This window comes from Gallus gallus, chromosome 4 (genome assembly GCF_016699485.2).
Source record: "Gallus gallus isolate bGalGal1 chromosome 4, bGalGal1.mat.broiler.GRCg7b, whole genome shotgun sequence".
NCBI classification, from domain to species: Eukaryota; Metazoa; Chordata; class Aves; order Galliformes; family Phasianidae; genus Gallus; species Gallus gallus.
This window is the reverse complement of record NC_052535.1, coordinates 30,557,608-30,576,164: the sequence shown is the minus strand read 5'-3', so window position 1 is coordinate 30,576,164 and position 18,557 is coordinate 30,557,608. Positions and strand designations below refer to the sequence as shown.

The 18,557-nt window shown below is 36.8% G+C and overlaps 1 protein-coding gene across 13 annotated transcripts in view; it reads left to right on the top strand.

The window, feature by feature from the left end:
* Positions 1 to 18,557, top strand: part of ANAPC10 (anaphase promoting complex subunit 10) — a 331,896-nt gene that overhangs the window by 8,277 nt on the left and 305,062 nt on the right. Inside the window, exon 5 of one of the 13 annotated variants that reach the window (XM_015276177.4) lies at positions 190 to 711. The exons of the other annotated variants lie outside the window; for them this stretch is intronic. Within the exon in view, the coding sequence (XP_015131663.1) occupies positions 190 to 249 (60 nt within the window). The 3' untranslated portion in view covers positions 250 to 711. Of the gene's footprint in view, positions 1 to 189; positions 712 to 18,557 lie in introns of those variants that run through there. 13 annotated transcript variants of the gene reach the window in all.

Genomic DNA, 18,557 nt, shown 5'->3' with positions numbered 1-18,557 from the left:
GTAGATGAGATCATCACACCAGTTTTTTTGTTTTTATCTTGCTGTTTTGCTAATTGAGTATAGATTTACTTTACCAGGATGCCATAAGTTATCTGTTACTTGCATATAAAATTTACCAGTACTAGAAACTTGCAAAGCAGGGGAGTAAAATGATCCACTGTTTTTTTTTTTTCTTTTTTTCTTGTTAAGCCTTATGATGGATGCCAAAGGGAAGGGTCAAATTTGGGAAACAGAATGATTTATAATTGATGCAACTACTACATGCTGTTTCTACATTTCAACAGAGAGGATGTTTTGCCAGTCTGGGATTCACAAAAAACTTTGTTTACTGAAGAAAGGCTAGTTTAACACCACTGCTCCCTGCACATATCTGTAGAGATATGACCTGCTCATCATTCTTATGCTTTTGGAAGCCAACTAGCATATGTTTCAAACTTTGGAAATTAGGGAAAGAATTGGAATTGCTCTGCTTTGGATGTCCTGGAATAGTCATATATTGGAAAAGCTTCCTGTGGAATCATGAGAAATGCAGTGAGATCCATATTAGCTCTATCATTTTGGAATAGGTACAGCGTGGGGGCTGATTTTTGTTGGCCCACGCACTGCAGTGTTTTTGTCTTTCCTTGCTATGAAATGGTATCTTAAGAGAAATCTCTTTTATTGGATCCTGTAAATTGAAAAACAAAATAAAAAAACTAAACTGTTCTACTATGGTGCATGCTGCATATGGATCTTTTTTTTTTTCTTGTTTTATGTCCCAGTATTTGAAATTGAATCTTTATGGAGGCACATTTTCTTTCCTATAAAGGGACTCAATTAGGAAAAGGTATGTTAAAGAAGCCTTGTATTTTTTAATACTGTCAGTCTGACTTCTGAAGCAGAGGAAAAGCATTGTCAAAGAAAGTGACAACAGCTTGATGGAAGTGAGGAACTTGATGAAGCACAGAGCTTTTTCTCAATAGAGTTTGAGGCTAGGAACTGAAAGCTTCTGGGATTATAATGTTGGTCATGATTATTCAATCTAAGTTCCATCATGGAAGAGGAATTAGGAAATGCATGTGATTCTTCATACAAAAGTGGAAGAGCTTTTCTCTCTGCACCACTGCAATGAGAAAAGACAAGATAACTTACTGACCTAATTTAACATTCCTTGTATGCGATGTCATATTGTACCTGTTTCATAGTGTGTTTGATTTAAATTGTTATGTTCTGTTCATGAACCTGTAGTAGCAGAATTTGAAGGGAATTCTTACAATACTTGTTATTTAGATTTTTTTAATTGTTGTTTTTTTTTTTTCTGGTGTAGAGAGCCTAACTCCAGTTACAAGATGTGCGTAAGGAAACCATCCTCTGTTGTGATGAGGGAATTTTTCATAGACTTTGATTGTTCTCCAGTGTGTTATGATTATAAGCATTTTAATTCTTCCTCTGGGACATGGGAGCAGGTTGCAGTGAGAACCAAATACATGAACTTTCTAAATTAATATTTTTACAGTTAGCAAAATTTAAAAAAAGGAAATTGTGGTGATATAATTATGACTTTGTGGGAAACACAGGAATCAGACTGCAAATTTAAATTTCCTCAATGCTTTTGAAGTATATAGGATGCTATTATTTTTCTAAAGTAGTAATGGCACTAGTCATTTTGTAGGAGAGGTGATTTGTTTGTCATCTGTGCAAATTCTGTATGCTGTTGAGCCAGTATTTCAAGTCAAAGGCCGCATCAGATTGTCCTTATTACCTGAGTGATATCTGGGAGCTAACTGTATGGCGGATCTGAGGTATGAGGTGGGATTCCAGATTGCAGTGTGGCTTTCATGGCAAATGTAGATGCCATTTGCCATGGCAGATGTACATCTACATGGCAGATGTAGATGCAACTGTAGCACAGCATCAAGAGTCTGAACCCTGATCTTCAACCACTTCCTAATGTAGCAATGAAGAATGCTTTATCAGACTTTCTGAAGATGCTTTCTATTCCCTTTTATGCTAGTATAGCAGAAATGCTAAGTCATGACCTGAAACAGTGACTGAGCACCTAGTGGGAAGGCAGGGCCAACCCAGGGGAGCTCAGGTGCATGCAATGTACCTGAGTGACCAGAACGGGTGGAGCCAGGATCCACCCCTTCCCAGGGTTGGCAGCAGAGGCAAGGGCATCTTACTCGAGATCCCTGTGTACATGAGGCCTTCCAAGGGTAAGTAGGTTCTTTGTTTCTGTGTCCACAGTTGCAGCAAGTGAGGATATGCTCAAATGAAGCAACTGGGGACTTTGCTACTCTGTTGTCACTGCTTTCCATTGTTACACCTTTACAACTAGAAAATAGCAAGGCTGAAGATTTACCAATGCTTCTCTGTCTTCATGTGAATTTGTGCTTTTACAAAAGCTCATTTCTAATGCTCAGATTTTTTTTTTTACCTGGCTGAGACTTGTAATTGTGATGTTCAGTGGGACCAGATTGTGTAAGTCTGACAACTTTGTTCAAATGAGTTAGTTCTGTCTAGAATTATCTGGTTTTCACTGGTATAATAACTTGTCTACCTAGAAAAATCTGAGGTAAAGCACTGTGCATGCTTATGTAAATAATTCCCTCTTCTATACCAAAGTAAAACACTCCCCCTTCCAATCCTTAGCACCTTCTGATCTCACTTACTTGTTAACTTCAGTAAGGCCTTTGTTATGCTGACTCAACTTTTCTTCGTAACATTTTTTTTCTGAAAAACGATTTGTTTTCAGTGATGCTTTTAACATGGATGAAATAAAAATATACACCATATATCACACTTTTAATATCTGTTATTCACTATGTTTACTGCTTTATGGAATTCATATTTCCTTACTGATCATCTCTAATTGCCTTTTGTTCTTTGGAGTTTTCAAATGGTTTGACTAGGCTTTTCATTTTTTGTAGTGAAATATATGTAACATCAAAACTGGTAGGATACAGCCACAAAATAAAATGCCACTTATCCATGATAGTTACCCTTTTATTTTCTTATAATCCCTGAAGGATTTGTTCAGGAAAAACTTGAATGGTGAAGAGCAGTCTACTAAGAGACTAGCTTTGCTGGCAGCAAGATTGGCTGTGCTACTGACCTACAGAAGTTCTAGTTAAAGTTGAGTAGTAGTCATTCCCTTTTTTCTTCCTCTCTCTACTTCTGCAGCTGACTGCCCCTCACCTCCCTTCTACACACACACACACACACACACACACACACACACACACACACACACATTTAGACCTCTGTTGTGCTGGTGGCTTTTGTGAAAGCATTTTATGTAGTCCTTAACCCTTCATGCTACACATAGCATCTCTTTCTTTATTTTAAACCGCTACTTTTACTTTTTTCTCTTTAATGCTTGGGTAGAGCAATCTCTTTGATTGCGTTACCAAATTATTGGAGGTCCTGGAGAGATCAATGAAATGTCTGTGTTCTTTAGATCCTAGGAGTTAGTACAAACATGTTTATTTAAATACAATAGATCATACACACTTAAAAACAGTAGCCCACCCCCCCTTCCCCTCATTCCCTGAAATTCAAGCTGTAATCAAACTTAAAGGCTATCAGGCTGAGGGAAGAAAGGCATGTTTTTCTTTTACGTGCCCCAAATGTAGTGAAAATCCCTGTGGACAGTCGTGTTTACAAGGGTAACTGTCTGCATTCAATTGTGGGTTATAAAAGTGCTTGCTTGAATAAATACACTGAGCTATCAGACAGAACAACCAATAGTTCTTTGGACTAATTGACCTTGTCAGTAGAATAGAAACACTTGCAAATAAAATTCTTGTTGCCAGTGAAGTTGCAGCTGAAAACCCCTGAAGAAACTGTGCATATCCTCTAACTATCTTGGAATGCAATGATTAAAACAGCAGACTTGCAGGGGAGTATTTGGGGGGTGGGGGGGGGGGGATGATATGGAGTAGGACCTCATTAAGTAAGAAAGTTTCATATACTAATGTTTTTAGGTATCTTTTTCATAGCATGAGATCAAATGCATTCCTAAAATCATGAAGTTGTTCACTTTCCCTATTCAGAATTATATTTTCTAACAATTGCTATTACTTCTACCATATCTCAAGTCTGATTGTATAATTTGTTTTGCTGGTCTGCCTTTATTGTCATGTACCCTGTTTCAGAAAAGGCAAAGATCTTTGGCTAGTAACCACAGCATGTTGTAATGAGGGTGGAGTATGTTTGTTGTTCTACAGTAATATCTGACTTACATAAATGTCAATGTCTGTAACTGTGCACCCTGTGGCAGTTTCTCTTTGAATATATTTGAATAGCTTAACAATGGAAAAGAACCACAGTAAATAACAGAATACCTGGTCTTCCAATCAAAAGTATAGTAAAACCAGTTTTTCTCTTTACCAGTGAGTCATGTATCAGAATAAAAAACAAAAGCAACAGAAGAGAGTTTTGCTCTAAGCCTCCATAAATGAATTAATCATATACCCAACATTTCCTTAAGAAATTAGATAATTTAACACGGGTGGAAGTAGGATTAAAAAAATAAAGCCAGTGTAAGACAGTGAAGTTTCTTATGTGTGCTATAAAAAAAAAAAAGTTTTGGTTAGAAAATAAAACAGGAAAGATGGCATTGGGAGGGAAGTCTGAAAAACAGTCTAGTTAACTGCTAAATAAACTTCAGAGATGAAGGTTTTAAAAAAGCACCAAAACTTGTAAAAGAGGGGGATAGTGTATTTCACCTTAAGTAAGGGACAATGTGTAATAAGGGATTTTGTGGTTTTACAGCTTGGTGCATGTGTTTGAAAGCTGTTCTCTCAGCAACGTGGGTGGCAGGTTATGCTACCATATAATGTATTGTAGTTGGCTCTCCACACTTGTCAGGGTTAGCGTTCAACCATTCGGAAAATTTTCCCATTGTTCTATCATGTGAACCATGGCTAGTGTTGAATTCCCAATAACCTTCTGCAGGAAAAAAAAGGTTTAATTAGAAAGCTTGAAATTTGATTACTTCTGTTATTGTCTTAGTGTACTTCTCTATAATTTCAGTGCTTATCTGCAAATGCAGTAAGTTTTGCTCAGAAAGCTGAACAAACAAACTTTACACTGTACTGCAGTTGCTTCAACACTTTTAAAAGAAAACTTGTATACTCAATTCTGTCTTTCTTCAGCATTAACACTCTATTTCCATCTTAAACATGTTTGCTTTAGATGGATCATAGCTTTTGGCAGCTACTGCATTTGTAGCAAATAATACTGTTTCTAGTAAGAGTTGCAAAAAGAAAAAAAAAACACCAAAAACTTTGTGTGAGGTCCTTGTAAACTGAACCTTGGGAACGTTATGTTATTTCTGCATTTTCCCTTTTGTGCTTCTTCTCTATTCGTGTCATGGTTATAAATTACGTTGTTTGAACTAGCAAATTAAAAGAAACTTATTTTGTGATTCATGTAATTTAAAGAGAATGTTTGTTTTATGTGTATTTTTTCTTTTTACCTGTTATTTTTGAGGCTGGCACACAGATAAATAAGGAATTATGGTATTGAAATTCCTTTGTGCTAGCACTTTCAGGGCATAATCCAAAAAAAGAAAACCCTGAAAAATCACCTTCTGGGTTATGTTGCAGTGTGCTTGTGTGAATGTCAGTGCCTGCTGGTCACATGGTGTTTTTTTTACTGCAAGTTCCTGTTGGAATGAAGGTTCTGTGTTTGAAGAACGTGCTGGGAGGTTTGTTGGTCAATGGTTTTTCAGAAGTAGTAAGGGTTTATAATTGCAGTTTACCAATGTTGTCTCACTACATACTACTTGCAGATAATCATTAATGCTTCAGAGCTTAAAAAAATAAGGTGAACAGATACTTGGTTTTGGCAACACAAATGTTCAATTAAGACAGAGCTTTATGATCTTCACAGCTACATTTAAGCAGTATTAGGAGGCAATATGAGAGTAAGGTGAGTGGGTGAAGGCATAGATGATGGCATGACAGAAAAGGCTGAAATGTTTCCCTACTTCAATGTTTTAACACCCTTTTTTTTCCCCCCCTTTATTTTACCCTTTTAAAAGCAAATGTGTTGGCTAGTTGACGTTTTAAAACAGTACAAGCACATCTGACATTTCATCTGAGTCTGGGTTTGGATGCTTGGGTGAGGGTAGAATGTCTTTGTGATATTGTATCAGATGTCCTCTTTCAGTTGATTAGCATTTGTTTTAACTGTACCTTCCAAGGCATTTGTAATACTATTCACTTACAAATTGTAGTTTATAGCAACATTTATTTTCTCATTTGTTTTTAATCTCTCTGCTTTGGCAAGTTGCTGGAGACCCTGGTAATTGAACTCTTGAATGAAGGGAGAGATGATTACAATTTTTAGTCTTGTGCTAGGTTCATAAAACAAGAGAAAAGAAAATGAAAATGAACTAATTATAAGGTTCAAGGTAGGTAATGTGTTACTTCACCTTGATAGTCAAAATCGTTATTCGTTTGCTTGACTGCTGCTGAGTTTACCCTAGTAATTTAGCAAAGCAAGAAAGTAGATGTGATGAAGAATCTTTCTGGAGCAAAGGACCTTTCTTTCACCTTCAGGGAGCAGTGTGGTAGGGAGAAGATCTTGGAGAGGCACCAAATCTCTGGAAGGGAAGTTCTCTTTTTCTGTAGTAAAGAGATCTGATTGCTGCATATGGGAATTATTAGAGAGGGCTGTTTACCTATCTCACTGTCTTTTTTTTCCCTCCCTTATCACATTCTGCAACAATCCTTTTTCCGGCCCTTGAAATTCCCAGTTATCAAATTGTTTTCAATTCTGGTTTTGGATTCCATATGTGAAAGAATATTTTGGAAATCCAACATTGAACACTAGTATTTGCTTTGAAAGATCTAAACCAGAGTGGTTTTTTTTGTGTGTCAGAGAAAATACTAAGGCTGCTTGCTCTCTATGGCTTTTTTATTTTTGAAATTGAGAGGTGGTTAGCCAATTGGAAGTATTTTTCAGGGCCATTTGACCTGTTTGCTTTTTTTTCACCAAACTGTAGGTCAGGACTGGGAGGATAAAGCCAGTGAATTATAAACAGTCTGCTTTGATTTACCTGATTGTCTTCACAGGCTTAATTGTGGGATGTAATCATTAGAATGAGTACTACATGATTTCAAGCAGTGAGAAGTGACAAGTAAGTGCAGAAAGGTTGAATAAAAAACTGATGCCCATCCTTCTTTGCACTGCTATTAACCCAGCATAAAAATTCTTCAAAGAGGAGAGCTAGCAGTTGACATTTAATTTGAGTTAAGCATAAGAAAAGATATGAAAGGAATGGGAACTTTGAGATAGGTAAGAACTGAGAAGGCCTTCTGGCATTGTTTCAGCTGATGCTGGAGGTCACTACACCTTATTTTCTGCTTAATGCAACCAACTTGTAGGCAGCCACAGCTGGGAACACCCTGTGACTCTAACAGTTTAGCATTGAAGTGAGGGGAAGAAGCTGTACCAGTGTGGAAGAAATGAGGAGCTAGTTCGACCTCTACGAACTTTCTAGCCCATACTGTGTCTTCCATGTGTGTCTTTATTTGTATCAGTACAGATCAGTGTTTCCATTATTTGAAGTAGTATTTCTTTATGGCAAATACCAAGACATAAACAAGATTTAAAAAAATAAAGCAAGGACAACATGCTTTGTGTCAGACCAGCAGCAAAACAAATAACAAGAAATTTATCAAAATGCATAAGTTGCATTAGCATACATAGGCAATATTAAGAATGTCATTCTTTATGTATAAAAGCATGAAGAGAATTTTTCTTCAGGCTGAAGTTAGATCCACAGGTATATTCCATGCAGATATATAAGCAGGGTTTTATCATTAAAATCATACTTATGTTTTTATAACTGAAACTTTTAACATTTCAGTCGAAAATGGAAAACTGAGGTTCTCATGTCAGTAGGAAAGTAGACTTAGCCTGACTTCTGGTAGAAACTTATAGAAAAGAATGTTGTCCGTGTGACAGAAAGGAACACTGTTCACACGACAAAGCAGCCCTGGACATTCAGAACAAAGTACACCTAGCAAGTGATAGACATTGAGAGCAAATACAAAGTTCTTGACATGAACTTCAGTAGCTATAAAGCTGTCTTTATGACAGTCCTTTCTAGAATTACGTCTTGCTCACTTGATTGCTGGAATATTGTTTTAGTTGGGAGGCATATCTTCAAGGACCTTTGGTTAAAATGCTGCTAGATGGTGTCTACATAGAATTCTTTATGAAGTTTTCTGGAAAAAATAATCACATTGTTTTATTCTGTTCCCTATCTCAATTAGCCTGTGAAAATATTTCTAGTTTTTTTCTTTCTGAGGACTGTTCTTTCATAAGATTGCAGAGATCAAGCATTTGAATCATTAAAACCTTTCCCAGGATTTTCCTATTTTCAGTAGGAACACATGAGAGTGTGGAATGTAGCATATGTGCCTGGCTTGAGGGCCTGTGTTCTCTAGTCTTTTTAATCCAGTTCCTAAACTAGGTTTATCTCATACTTGTATTATTTCAGAATGAGTTCTGGAATGTTTTCTCTCATCTTAGAAGAATGTTAACAAATTGTTTTTAATGAGGCTTTTTATGAGTGCTGTTCTCAATCTTATTTGAGTGAACTCTGTGCTCTTTTTATTCTTCCTCTGTCTGTGGTCAAATTCAATTGTAGAGGAGAGATTTTATTGATAATTTTTACTAGCAAATGCAGAAAATGCTAATTTCTCTTATGTTCTGAGACTGTTTTATACTTATTAGCAAGAATTAGCCTATTAGATATTACTGAGGATGACTAGTGAGATTATATCAAAACATTTTTGTCTTGCTAGGTTAATAGTTGCAGTTCTGTATCAAGAGTAATGACTTAAATCTTCAAACAGACTTCCATCTGTGTCAGTAGATCTTTGTGATTGTGATAGTCACTGTATCTAATGGAGAGGTTTTCATAAATAGGTTTTGGGTAAATCTAACACTGTGGCTTTTTTTGTGGAATTATTAGACTTTCTGTTTACGTCTGTCATGAGACTTATTTACAAAGAACTAAATTAAGAAGAGGAACACATGTACCCACAGGACTTGAAGATACACTGTAAGACACACTTGCAATCGGATTCTGTCAGTGTGTTATTAACTTCACATCTCTAAGTAGTAAGATAATGTCCAGCAGTAGTAAGGTTAAGGACTTAGTAGTCCTGATGGTAATCAAGTTCTCAGATGTGTCACTTCTGGGTTTTGTTGGATCCATACTCATGCCCCCTCATTCTTCAGGAGCATGTATGATGTAATTTTATTTCAATTCTCATGTAGTTTATGTGAAAGAGCTTGTATTCCTAATCTACTGAATACAAGACTATGCAAGGCTTTTGCTAATAGTAGACATGCTGTTGCAGTAAAATTGCATTAACTCAACCCGGTAGCTTTGTCTGAATACCTTTTTTGAACTCTACATTCTTGAAGTGAGTGGGTGGCTACTTGAGGAGTCTTCAACTCCTAGGAAGTGTTCAAGAAATAGAGTGCATGTGTACTGAGTGAAGCAGAGTCCAAAGGCTGACCTCCAAATAGCAAAAGATAGCCCTCCATTTTACTGGGCATGTTTTCATATAGATTTGTAAGAAAACCCAAGCAAGAGGTTAAAAACTCTATTGTATTTGTTCTGGTACATTAGAGAAAAAGAAATTGTGCAGACTTGAAATTAAATGCTTCCATTGGGCAACAGTCCTGATTCCAGCTTTGCAAATTTATGGAAGTGTATTCTGGCTCATATAAAGCTACCCAGCTGAACTTCTGTGACAGATACACTATTTCTTCTCCTTTAAAGTTCATTCATACAAAAATATATCTCCAGTGAGACGTGTTTATTAACTTGAGATCCTTCTCCGATGAGACATACTGTTGCCTTTTTAAATTTACACAAATAGTTTTCACAACAGTCTCTTGCATTTGTTTCCAATGAACAAATATTCCTTGTTTAAAGTTGCATCTGCTCTGGATCCTCTGAAATGTTACTCTGTGTTTGCTTATTGAAATCTGGCATCCTATAATGAACTTGGGTAATGTTGCAGTTGACTGGGTTTTGACCCACGTACTGTTACTGAGTATCTGCCTCTGTCATCAGCAGAATCTTTATCTGAATATGAGACAATCTTATTTGCTTGCATACTTTAGTTGTACAGGATTTGGTAATTATGTTTGTAGGTTTAGGGTCTATCCTCTATTGGGAGAGGTGACTATTCTGTTTTCTGCTTCCCTGGAAATGCTGCTTAGGAAAATAAAGTTGTTCCTTGTGGACCCAGCAGAAATGCTTTCACTTGACCCCATTTTTTTTGGTGTGTTTTTCAAAAGCGGTGTACTGTCATATTGCTCATTAAAAACAAATGTTTTGTTTATTTGCTAGCACTCAGGTATAACTTACTGCATGAAACATTTAATTTTTCTTCAATGTGTAATAGGAGCTTTTTACAGCAGGAGGAATGGATCCATGTTAGATGGAACTTCTCTCTCCCTCACCTATAGAGGCTTTTTGGGAGCTAGCAGCTGTCTGCTACTATACTGACTGAGTTGGTTTTTATTAATTGTCATTACATTTTTCCATAATCATTTTCTGAAGTGTTACAGCATTCTGTGGGATGCAAAGGGCAAGACCTAGCATTGTCAGCAGCTGATGGTTATTCAGAATGATTTGATATAGGATTAATTCAGGGTGGTGAGTTTTCAGACACTTGAGGCTGTAATGTTCATTGCATAATTTGACTTCTTTTAAAAAATACTTTCTTTGTATAATTTAACTGTAGCTATGTCTAGACCTATTTCCTGGCTATGGCTAAACAACTTTAAAGGTCAAGTGTGAGCTGATTTTTTTTTAACTTTCACACAAACAAAATATTATCCTTTTATGTATGTTGGAACAAATAGGAACTGCAGACATGGTGAGTGCAGCATTCACCAGCTTTGCAAACCTCCGCAACTTAGAGTCATTATTTTCCAGTAGTATTTTCAGTCATTTTAGCTTCCATTTGTAATTAATTTGTGTGGTGCATTCTTACAATCTATTTATATTGTTTCCTCTTGTAGTATTCAGTAAAACAAGATTACTCAGCAGCTTTGGTTTGGAACAAATTATGGGAACTCTTCCTTTGTGCTTCTCTATCCAATAGTTCTACAAACTATCTTAGATTCAGAGTGGCTTGGGTTGGAAGGGATCTTAAAGATAATTCAATTCCAACTGCACTACTATGGACAGTGAGTCCTTCCAATAGATCAGGTTACCCAGGTCCCCATCCAGCATGGCCTTGAGCACTTCAAGGGATGGGGTATCCACATTTTATCTGGGCAACCTGTTCCAGTGCTCCACTGCCCTTGTAGTTAATTATTTTCTTCATTGTATCTAGTAAAATCTGTTCTTTTTTACCTAAAGGCTTAATTTTGTCTGTCTTTCATGTCATTGTCTGTGGTTCTCTTGATGTGTAACAATTTTAGCATTTTCTTGTAAAACACTTGTTTCTTTGCTTACAGGAAATTCTGAGTGTTTTCTCCTTTCTTATGGGATTTGGTTGTGTTCTGTTACTCTTCACAGATGGTGGCTACTGATAGCAATATCTTGTGCCATTTTTCAGTCAGCAGCCTCATTTATAGTAAATTCACCTGAATTTCAGATATTTTAGCATATTTGCAGTCTACTCCCTTGTAGTAGCATATCTGACTGCTCTCCTTCAACATTTTCTGTTCAGTAGATAATTGTAATGCTATCTTTTCTGAGAGTAGCCTGTCTCATCTGGAAACTGTAGGAGATTGTCCTTATTTTGAATGGGTTCTTCTTTGGAGAGTGACTAAAACTTTTAATCTTAGCAGTTGTAGCAGAAATGCTAAGTCATGGCTTGAAGCAGTGGTTGAACACCTGGTGGGAAGGCAGGGCCAACCCAGGGGAGCTCAGGTGTGTGCAGTGTACCCGAGTGACCAGAAGGGGTGGAGCCAGGATCCACCCCTTCCCAAACCTCATGTAAGGGTTGGCAGGGGAGGCAAGGGTATCTTGCTAGAAATCCCTGCATGCCTGAAGTCTTCTGAAGGTAAGCAACTTTTTTTCTCCCTTTTATTTCTGTGCCCACTGCTCTTGTGTTTGAGCAAACCCTTACGCTCTGCAGCCTGGGGTCTTGCTGTTCTGCTGTCATTATTGCACTTCCCATTGTGTTACAGTAGTATAATTGCAAAAATCTTAGCTTTGCTTTTCTTTTTCATGACTAAGATAAAAATGTAAGTAAAAGAGATGCTGATGTATCCTCTTAAATAATTGATAACTTTGCCTTGTTTCCTTTATTATGAAAAACTTATTCCATGTGCTTATCCAGGTTTTTTCGGTGGTTCTGTCAATAAAGGTTATTTAGAGTTGTGACTTAAAAGTTTGAATGCAGGAAGTTCCACTTATTGGAAGGGATTTGGGAAACATACAGGGTTTTTTTTGGGGGGGAGCAGGTAGGAGGGGGAGTTATGTGTAAAGTGGTCTCTTTTTTTCTTTGTCTTCAGTTTAGGTAAAAGTTAGTGAAAGAACTGTCAAATAAAAACTTCTCTTTATTGTTTATGCCACAGTCTTCTCTGTTTTCTACAGTGATTGATCCCCTAAAGAACTATTAGAAAATCTGAGTTCTGACATCATATTGCACGCCCAGAATTTGATTTCTTTTTCATCTGAGCAGTCTGCCAGGTACCTGCTTTCTAGGTTACTTGTTACATTATGTATATGTAGTCTTCTCCTTAGGTACTTGTCTGTGAAATGAAAAAAACATTGCTATGATGTAAGCTTTTAGGGCTTAAGTGCTTCCTAAAAGGTACAAATTATTTGATTTCACTGGATTAAACTTTCACTTCATTTTAAATGTGCAATGCTGGCTGTGTATCTTCTATTATGTTTTTTTAAAACGTATGGCTTCCTTCCTCCTGTCTGCATCTATAATAATCTGAGCTACTGATGGTTTTAATTGAATAGTAGTCTGTTAAAAAAAAAAAAAAATAACTTCTCCTCATCCCTCTCTCATAATGCTGACTTATGGAAAGCTTAGACTTGTAACAATCATAACTTTTCCAATAATATGTTTTCAGAACCAGACTGTTCAGAGGCTGTTTATTCCAGAACGTCTGCATCTTAGTCTTGAAACACCTTGTCTACCAGAAGTAGACAAACTGAGGAAGAAAGTTTATTTTGGGCTGCACTACCTATTTTTGAGACTGTCAGACTACCACTCTAGAGCATAAGCTCAAGATTTTTTGTTACTTTTTTCAGCTTCAGCATCCTATCTGCCAAGCACAAGGGAAGTAACTGAGATTTATGTTGTACCCAAGTCACTGTAGGTCTGAAGGGTTTCTCCTGGTATCGGGAGTCTTCAAGTTTAATAGCAGTGCTCTTTGTGAGTGCACAAAGTGAGTGCAGAGGTATGACATTCCTGTCTGTGACACAGCTGGTTAATGAGAAGTGGATCTCAGCATTAGAATGCTGACAAGCACAGGGTATTGTTAGCCTCTCCTATGCTTTGATTGATACTTTATTTAGGAAAAACATTTTCTGTGAAATCAGACCTAAAGTGTCATAGTTGTGTTGGAGATAGCATTCCTACTGGAACAAATGATGAATGATGAAGTCTGTTAGAGCTGAAACAAAAGTAAGCTTAGGTTGACTGACTTTGGAGTTTTAGGTTTAGTTTCACGTATGAAACTCCCTGATAGGCTGCACTGTCACTTGCTGTTTCCTGATTTGACCACTCTAATTTCCAAAGGGTCAGAGAGAAAGAAAGTTTTAATATTTTTTAAGTTCCAGTAGACAGGATAACTACCTCTTAAAACAAAATGAGTCATTTGTTCTCTAGTGAGATGTAATTTATGGATGTGTCTCTATTACAGAGAAGCTCAAATAAACCTTGTTCAATGAAAGATAGGATTTTGAAGATGCTGAACTTGAGAGCAAACTGACCAAACCTTCTTAACATTTTTGCTCTTCTTTGTAATTCAATATACATCTTGAGATGCATCACATCTTTTTTTTTTTTAATGACTTGGGAGCTGCCTCCAGTATAATCTCTTAGAGATGATGAAAACAAGCAAAAACTTACGTGCGTGGCACAACAAATATGAACACAGTGCTCCTGTGAGTCCAGAGAGACTTTTATAACAAGAAAGCTGACAAATGCCTGATGATCATCTGCAGACATTCTCTAGAGTTCTCAGTTCTTTTCAGCTAAAAACTAGAACAGAAAGTATTGAAAGTTTGGGTTTTTTTCCCCTTCCTTTGCTTGTTCTTCATTTCTGAAATTACAGTTGAGTAAGACAGTTTTGGCTGTCAAGTCTACAGTAACTGTGTATTTGGCAAGCTATTTGGTTTTCAGACTGTACACACATTGATTGTGCAATTATTACTGGCATGTCCTGCCAGCAGATGCAGTCCTGTGGGTCTGATAGCTGGCTTGGGACTTGGTTAAGTATCGTAGACAGCAGTCCTCCAAATGTCTCCAGTCAGTCCATGGACCCCTATGGGACTGCCACCAAAGGGACTCCATCTGAAGTTTTTCATGAGGGTGGTTTGACACAGCCTTAACTCTTTTGCTGGCATCAATCCTTATAACCTCTAAAACAAGTTCTTTTGTGATTCCATGTCATAAAAGTCTTGGTGTTTCTCATTATGTTCAATTTCTCTCATTTTCTATAGACTTGCGGGCATATTCACCAGGTAGTCCCCTCGTGTTTAAGGCTTCATTGTTACTGTCTAGTGCTCTTCATCTAATGTCAGAGGACTTTAAAAAAAAAAAAACAAACTATGAAAATAATAATAAAAAGAACAAACTTTTCCTTGAACGCTTTATTGACTACATTTCAGTGCTATATTCTTCATAAGTTTATTTCTGCAGTAGTATTGAAATTCTCTCTCAATCAGTGAAGTATGTTTGGGATTTTGGGATCAGCAGAACAAAATCATTATAAATGATAAATTATCATCCGTTATAAAGAATACTTAAATGGACCAGTCAGTGAAACTTTTTTAGAAGCTGTGTGGTGAATAGTTTCTGCTAAATGAAGATTTAGATTACATTATGACTCAATTGATGTATCTGATGTCTTATCTCAGGAACATGCCTGTTTGTGATTGATAAGGGGCAACATATCATGTGTTGTGATTCTTCTGAAATCTAAACATGATACTTGGAAAGGCAGTGCAAGGGTCTCCATTTGAGCATCATAGCTGCAAATCCTTGGCCCGCCATGTAGAGAATAAAGAGAAAATGGAAACCTTTCAATACTTTTGCAGAGTAACTCTTTTCTTACAGTAATTATGATTCTGAGGTGTAATAGTTGGGCTGCTGTGGTTGACTTTTGGAGACCATAGGAATTTAAGTGTTAATTTATAAGGAAATGAGAATGGACAAAGACTGGTTCATTTTTGGTAGGGGAGTACTAGGCAATATAGGACTTCCATATGACACAGGCAGTACACTGTTTTGAGGAATTTTGTTCTTTAAATGTATTTTTGTGTCCCTAAGATGATGCCCTAAGGAAATGTACAGCATGGAATCCATAACAAACTTCCTGTTGGATGCCATGGCAAAGTGATACTTGATGCTTAAGGTCCATAGTGATGGAACTGGAGTGTAGGGCTAGGGAGTGTGCCTTGAATTAATTTGGAATCAAGTTTTAAATGAATTTGTCATTAGTGATAAAACAAAAATAAATAAATCTGTTCTCTGCAAATAACCATTCAGTTGGATTTCTCATTTGAAAACTACTTGAAAGTTTTTCAATGACACACCTGTGTAGAAGTGTTAATTACACTAGCCTTTTAATTTAAAGTTTTTATGCTATTTACGAAGTATTGCTTTTCTAAAAATGACAGTTAATAAGTGAGTCTACTGGGACTCGACTACTTTTGCACAGGAGTCTGTCGCTCTTCTACAATTTGTTTGCCTTCTACCGGGAGTTTTGTGCAAAATCCTCAAGAGAGTGGTGAGCTGCCTTTGGCCTGACATATTAAGGCAGAAGTGATTCTTTATAGAGCATTTTCTAAAGAATATTTAACTTTTTGTGAAACTTGTTACCACTTTGTTCAGCAGTTCATACATGATTGAAAAGAAGACAAGCTATGGGTGACTCTGGACGTATATTCACTGTCACAAGTGGTTTAATTCCATAAACTAAATTGGTGCACTCGATGCATTTCATAGTTTATATTGATTCAGATGATTCTGACAAAAACTGAAGATGTGTTGAAAACTTATTTGTGCAAGCTTGATATACTTCTGAAAATATTGCCCAATACAGCTTAGAATTTTTCATAGTGTTTTTCTATGATTTTATTGAGCTGATTGAGTGCTCATCTAGTAAATTTTTTGCAATGTGATCTGGTTCACTTCTGTGATACTTTTATGCTCAGACATTTTGTGACAAATATCTATTGAGATAAACTGCACTGGTAAACTTTACCTGCTATTTTTAGCTTGGCCTGTGACTTTCATCATTTTTATTTCATCCAAGTATAACTCTTGGTTAACTTTGACTGTTGTAATCTGGAGTAAAATGGTCTAAAAAGTTCTCAACTTCTTTTTGCCAAGGTTGTTTTGGCCTCTGTTTTTCCACCTCCCCCATATTTCCAGAAGTTTGCTCTTGTAGCTCATTTGAACAATTAGCTTATATATGATATGAATCTTTAATGTTTACATTTTTCATTGCATAATGTAGATTATTCTACTGCTGATGTCCTGACTGCCCTACTAATAGTTGAATCTTCTTGAGGGATTGGGTGTACTCCTCTAGGCTCTTCAGGAACTACTGTGTTGAATGGAAAACTTCTACCTAATGAACTGAAGGTAGATTTCTTGACCATTTAAAGAGGTGACTGATTAACACCACAGAGCCACCTCCTTAGGTGGTCGTTGCTTCATTAGAGCAAAGTAGTGTGCTTTTCACAGTGAGTTCTTTGAGAATGTTTCTGTGATTCTTGTTAAGCTGCTAATGTGGTGTCCCTCCTTTGACTCACTTGGAACTTGCAAAGTTTCTTTTGGATCTGCCTCATTTTTTCTGCTGGAACTGGTGCATCACTGCTATTAACTGGTTTTCTTCCTTCCTAAGTGAAGTGATGGCTGAAGCCCAAGCTCTGCTACTTCCAGTGTTGACAGTTCCAATACTGGAATTATACATAGGTCTACTGGTTCTGAATTCTGGTAGCTGTAGATTCTGAATTCTGCTAGCTATGTGGTAGCACATAGTTAAAAATTTTTGGAAACTGGGCCAGCTTTCTTCTTGCCAGTTGTTGTGGAAAGGTATGTATGTAGCTGGGGGGAAGAAAGTATGCTAGGGAAAAGCCACCTTCATATTCTATTACTCAGCTTGGAGAAAGTCTGTAATAATTTATGCTTCATTTCTGAATACAGCATTTTATTAAAATCTTTTGCTGTTTGAAATAATACCTTATTGAGAACATCTACTTTGAAAAAGCTATGTGTTTTTTTTATATAGCTCTAAGATCAGAACTAGTTAAGCATATAGTCAAAACTGTATTTATGAAGAAGGGTGTTGTGATTTAATCTGGCAGGTGGCAAAGCCCCATACATCCATATGTTTGCTACCCTCCTCAGTGGGATGGAAGAGAGAAGTGGGGAGGATGGAGGGGAACAAAGTAGAACTTGTATGTTGAGATAAAGTAATTTACTAAGATGGAGAAAAGAAAAAGGATAATAGTTATGATTTTATATATATATATATATGTATATATATGCATGTATATACCAAGTGATGCACAAGCAATTGCTCACTACCCACTGATCAATGCTGAGCTAGCCTCCCAAGCAGCATAAAAGAGCTAGAATGGACTCCCAGCCTCTTTAAAACTCTTTCCATATGATGTCACATGATATGGAATATCCCTTTGACAAGTTTGGCAGCTGTCCTGGTTCTTTCCCAGCTCCTTAGGCTTTTTGATGAGAATGGCCTTGGCTCTGTATGACACTGCTTAACAGAAAGTACAAACATTAACGTGTTATCAACATTTTTGGTTCTAGGAGAAAAACATAATGTCATACCAGACACTGAGGAAAACAATTCTATCCTAGCTGAAACTAAGTCTATATCCCTCCTTATTCCAGATCATTTACATCATGCTCATGTCCCACAATTTCTACACATCCTAAATAATTACCATCACTTATCTTGTTTGGTTTTTTTTAATATCTATACAGAATTCTTTTGTAATCTGTGGGCCATCCATGTAAATTCTCCGTAGTATTCATTCTGTGTGTTACTTCCCGCTCCATCTGTCACAAGTCTTTCAATCTGGGAGAGATGATTCACAGTGAGTTAGTGCATGCTGAAGCTAGCTCTGGTTCCATTGGAGTTTGTTCTTTAACCTCAGTAGTTCTTCCTAATACTGTTAACAAGACAAATAACAACTGTAATAATGATGGCATACAGCATTATATAAAAATTTAACATAATAAAATTTAAATTATTGGTTGCCAGCATCAAATCACCTTGAGGTACACAACAGACATTCCCATCCTTTCACCTTACCCACCATGTGCACCCAGGTCCTTGAGCAAAAGCAGTCCCATGAGTAG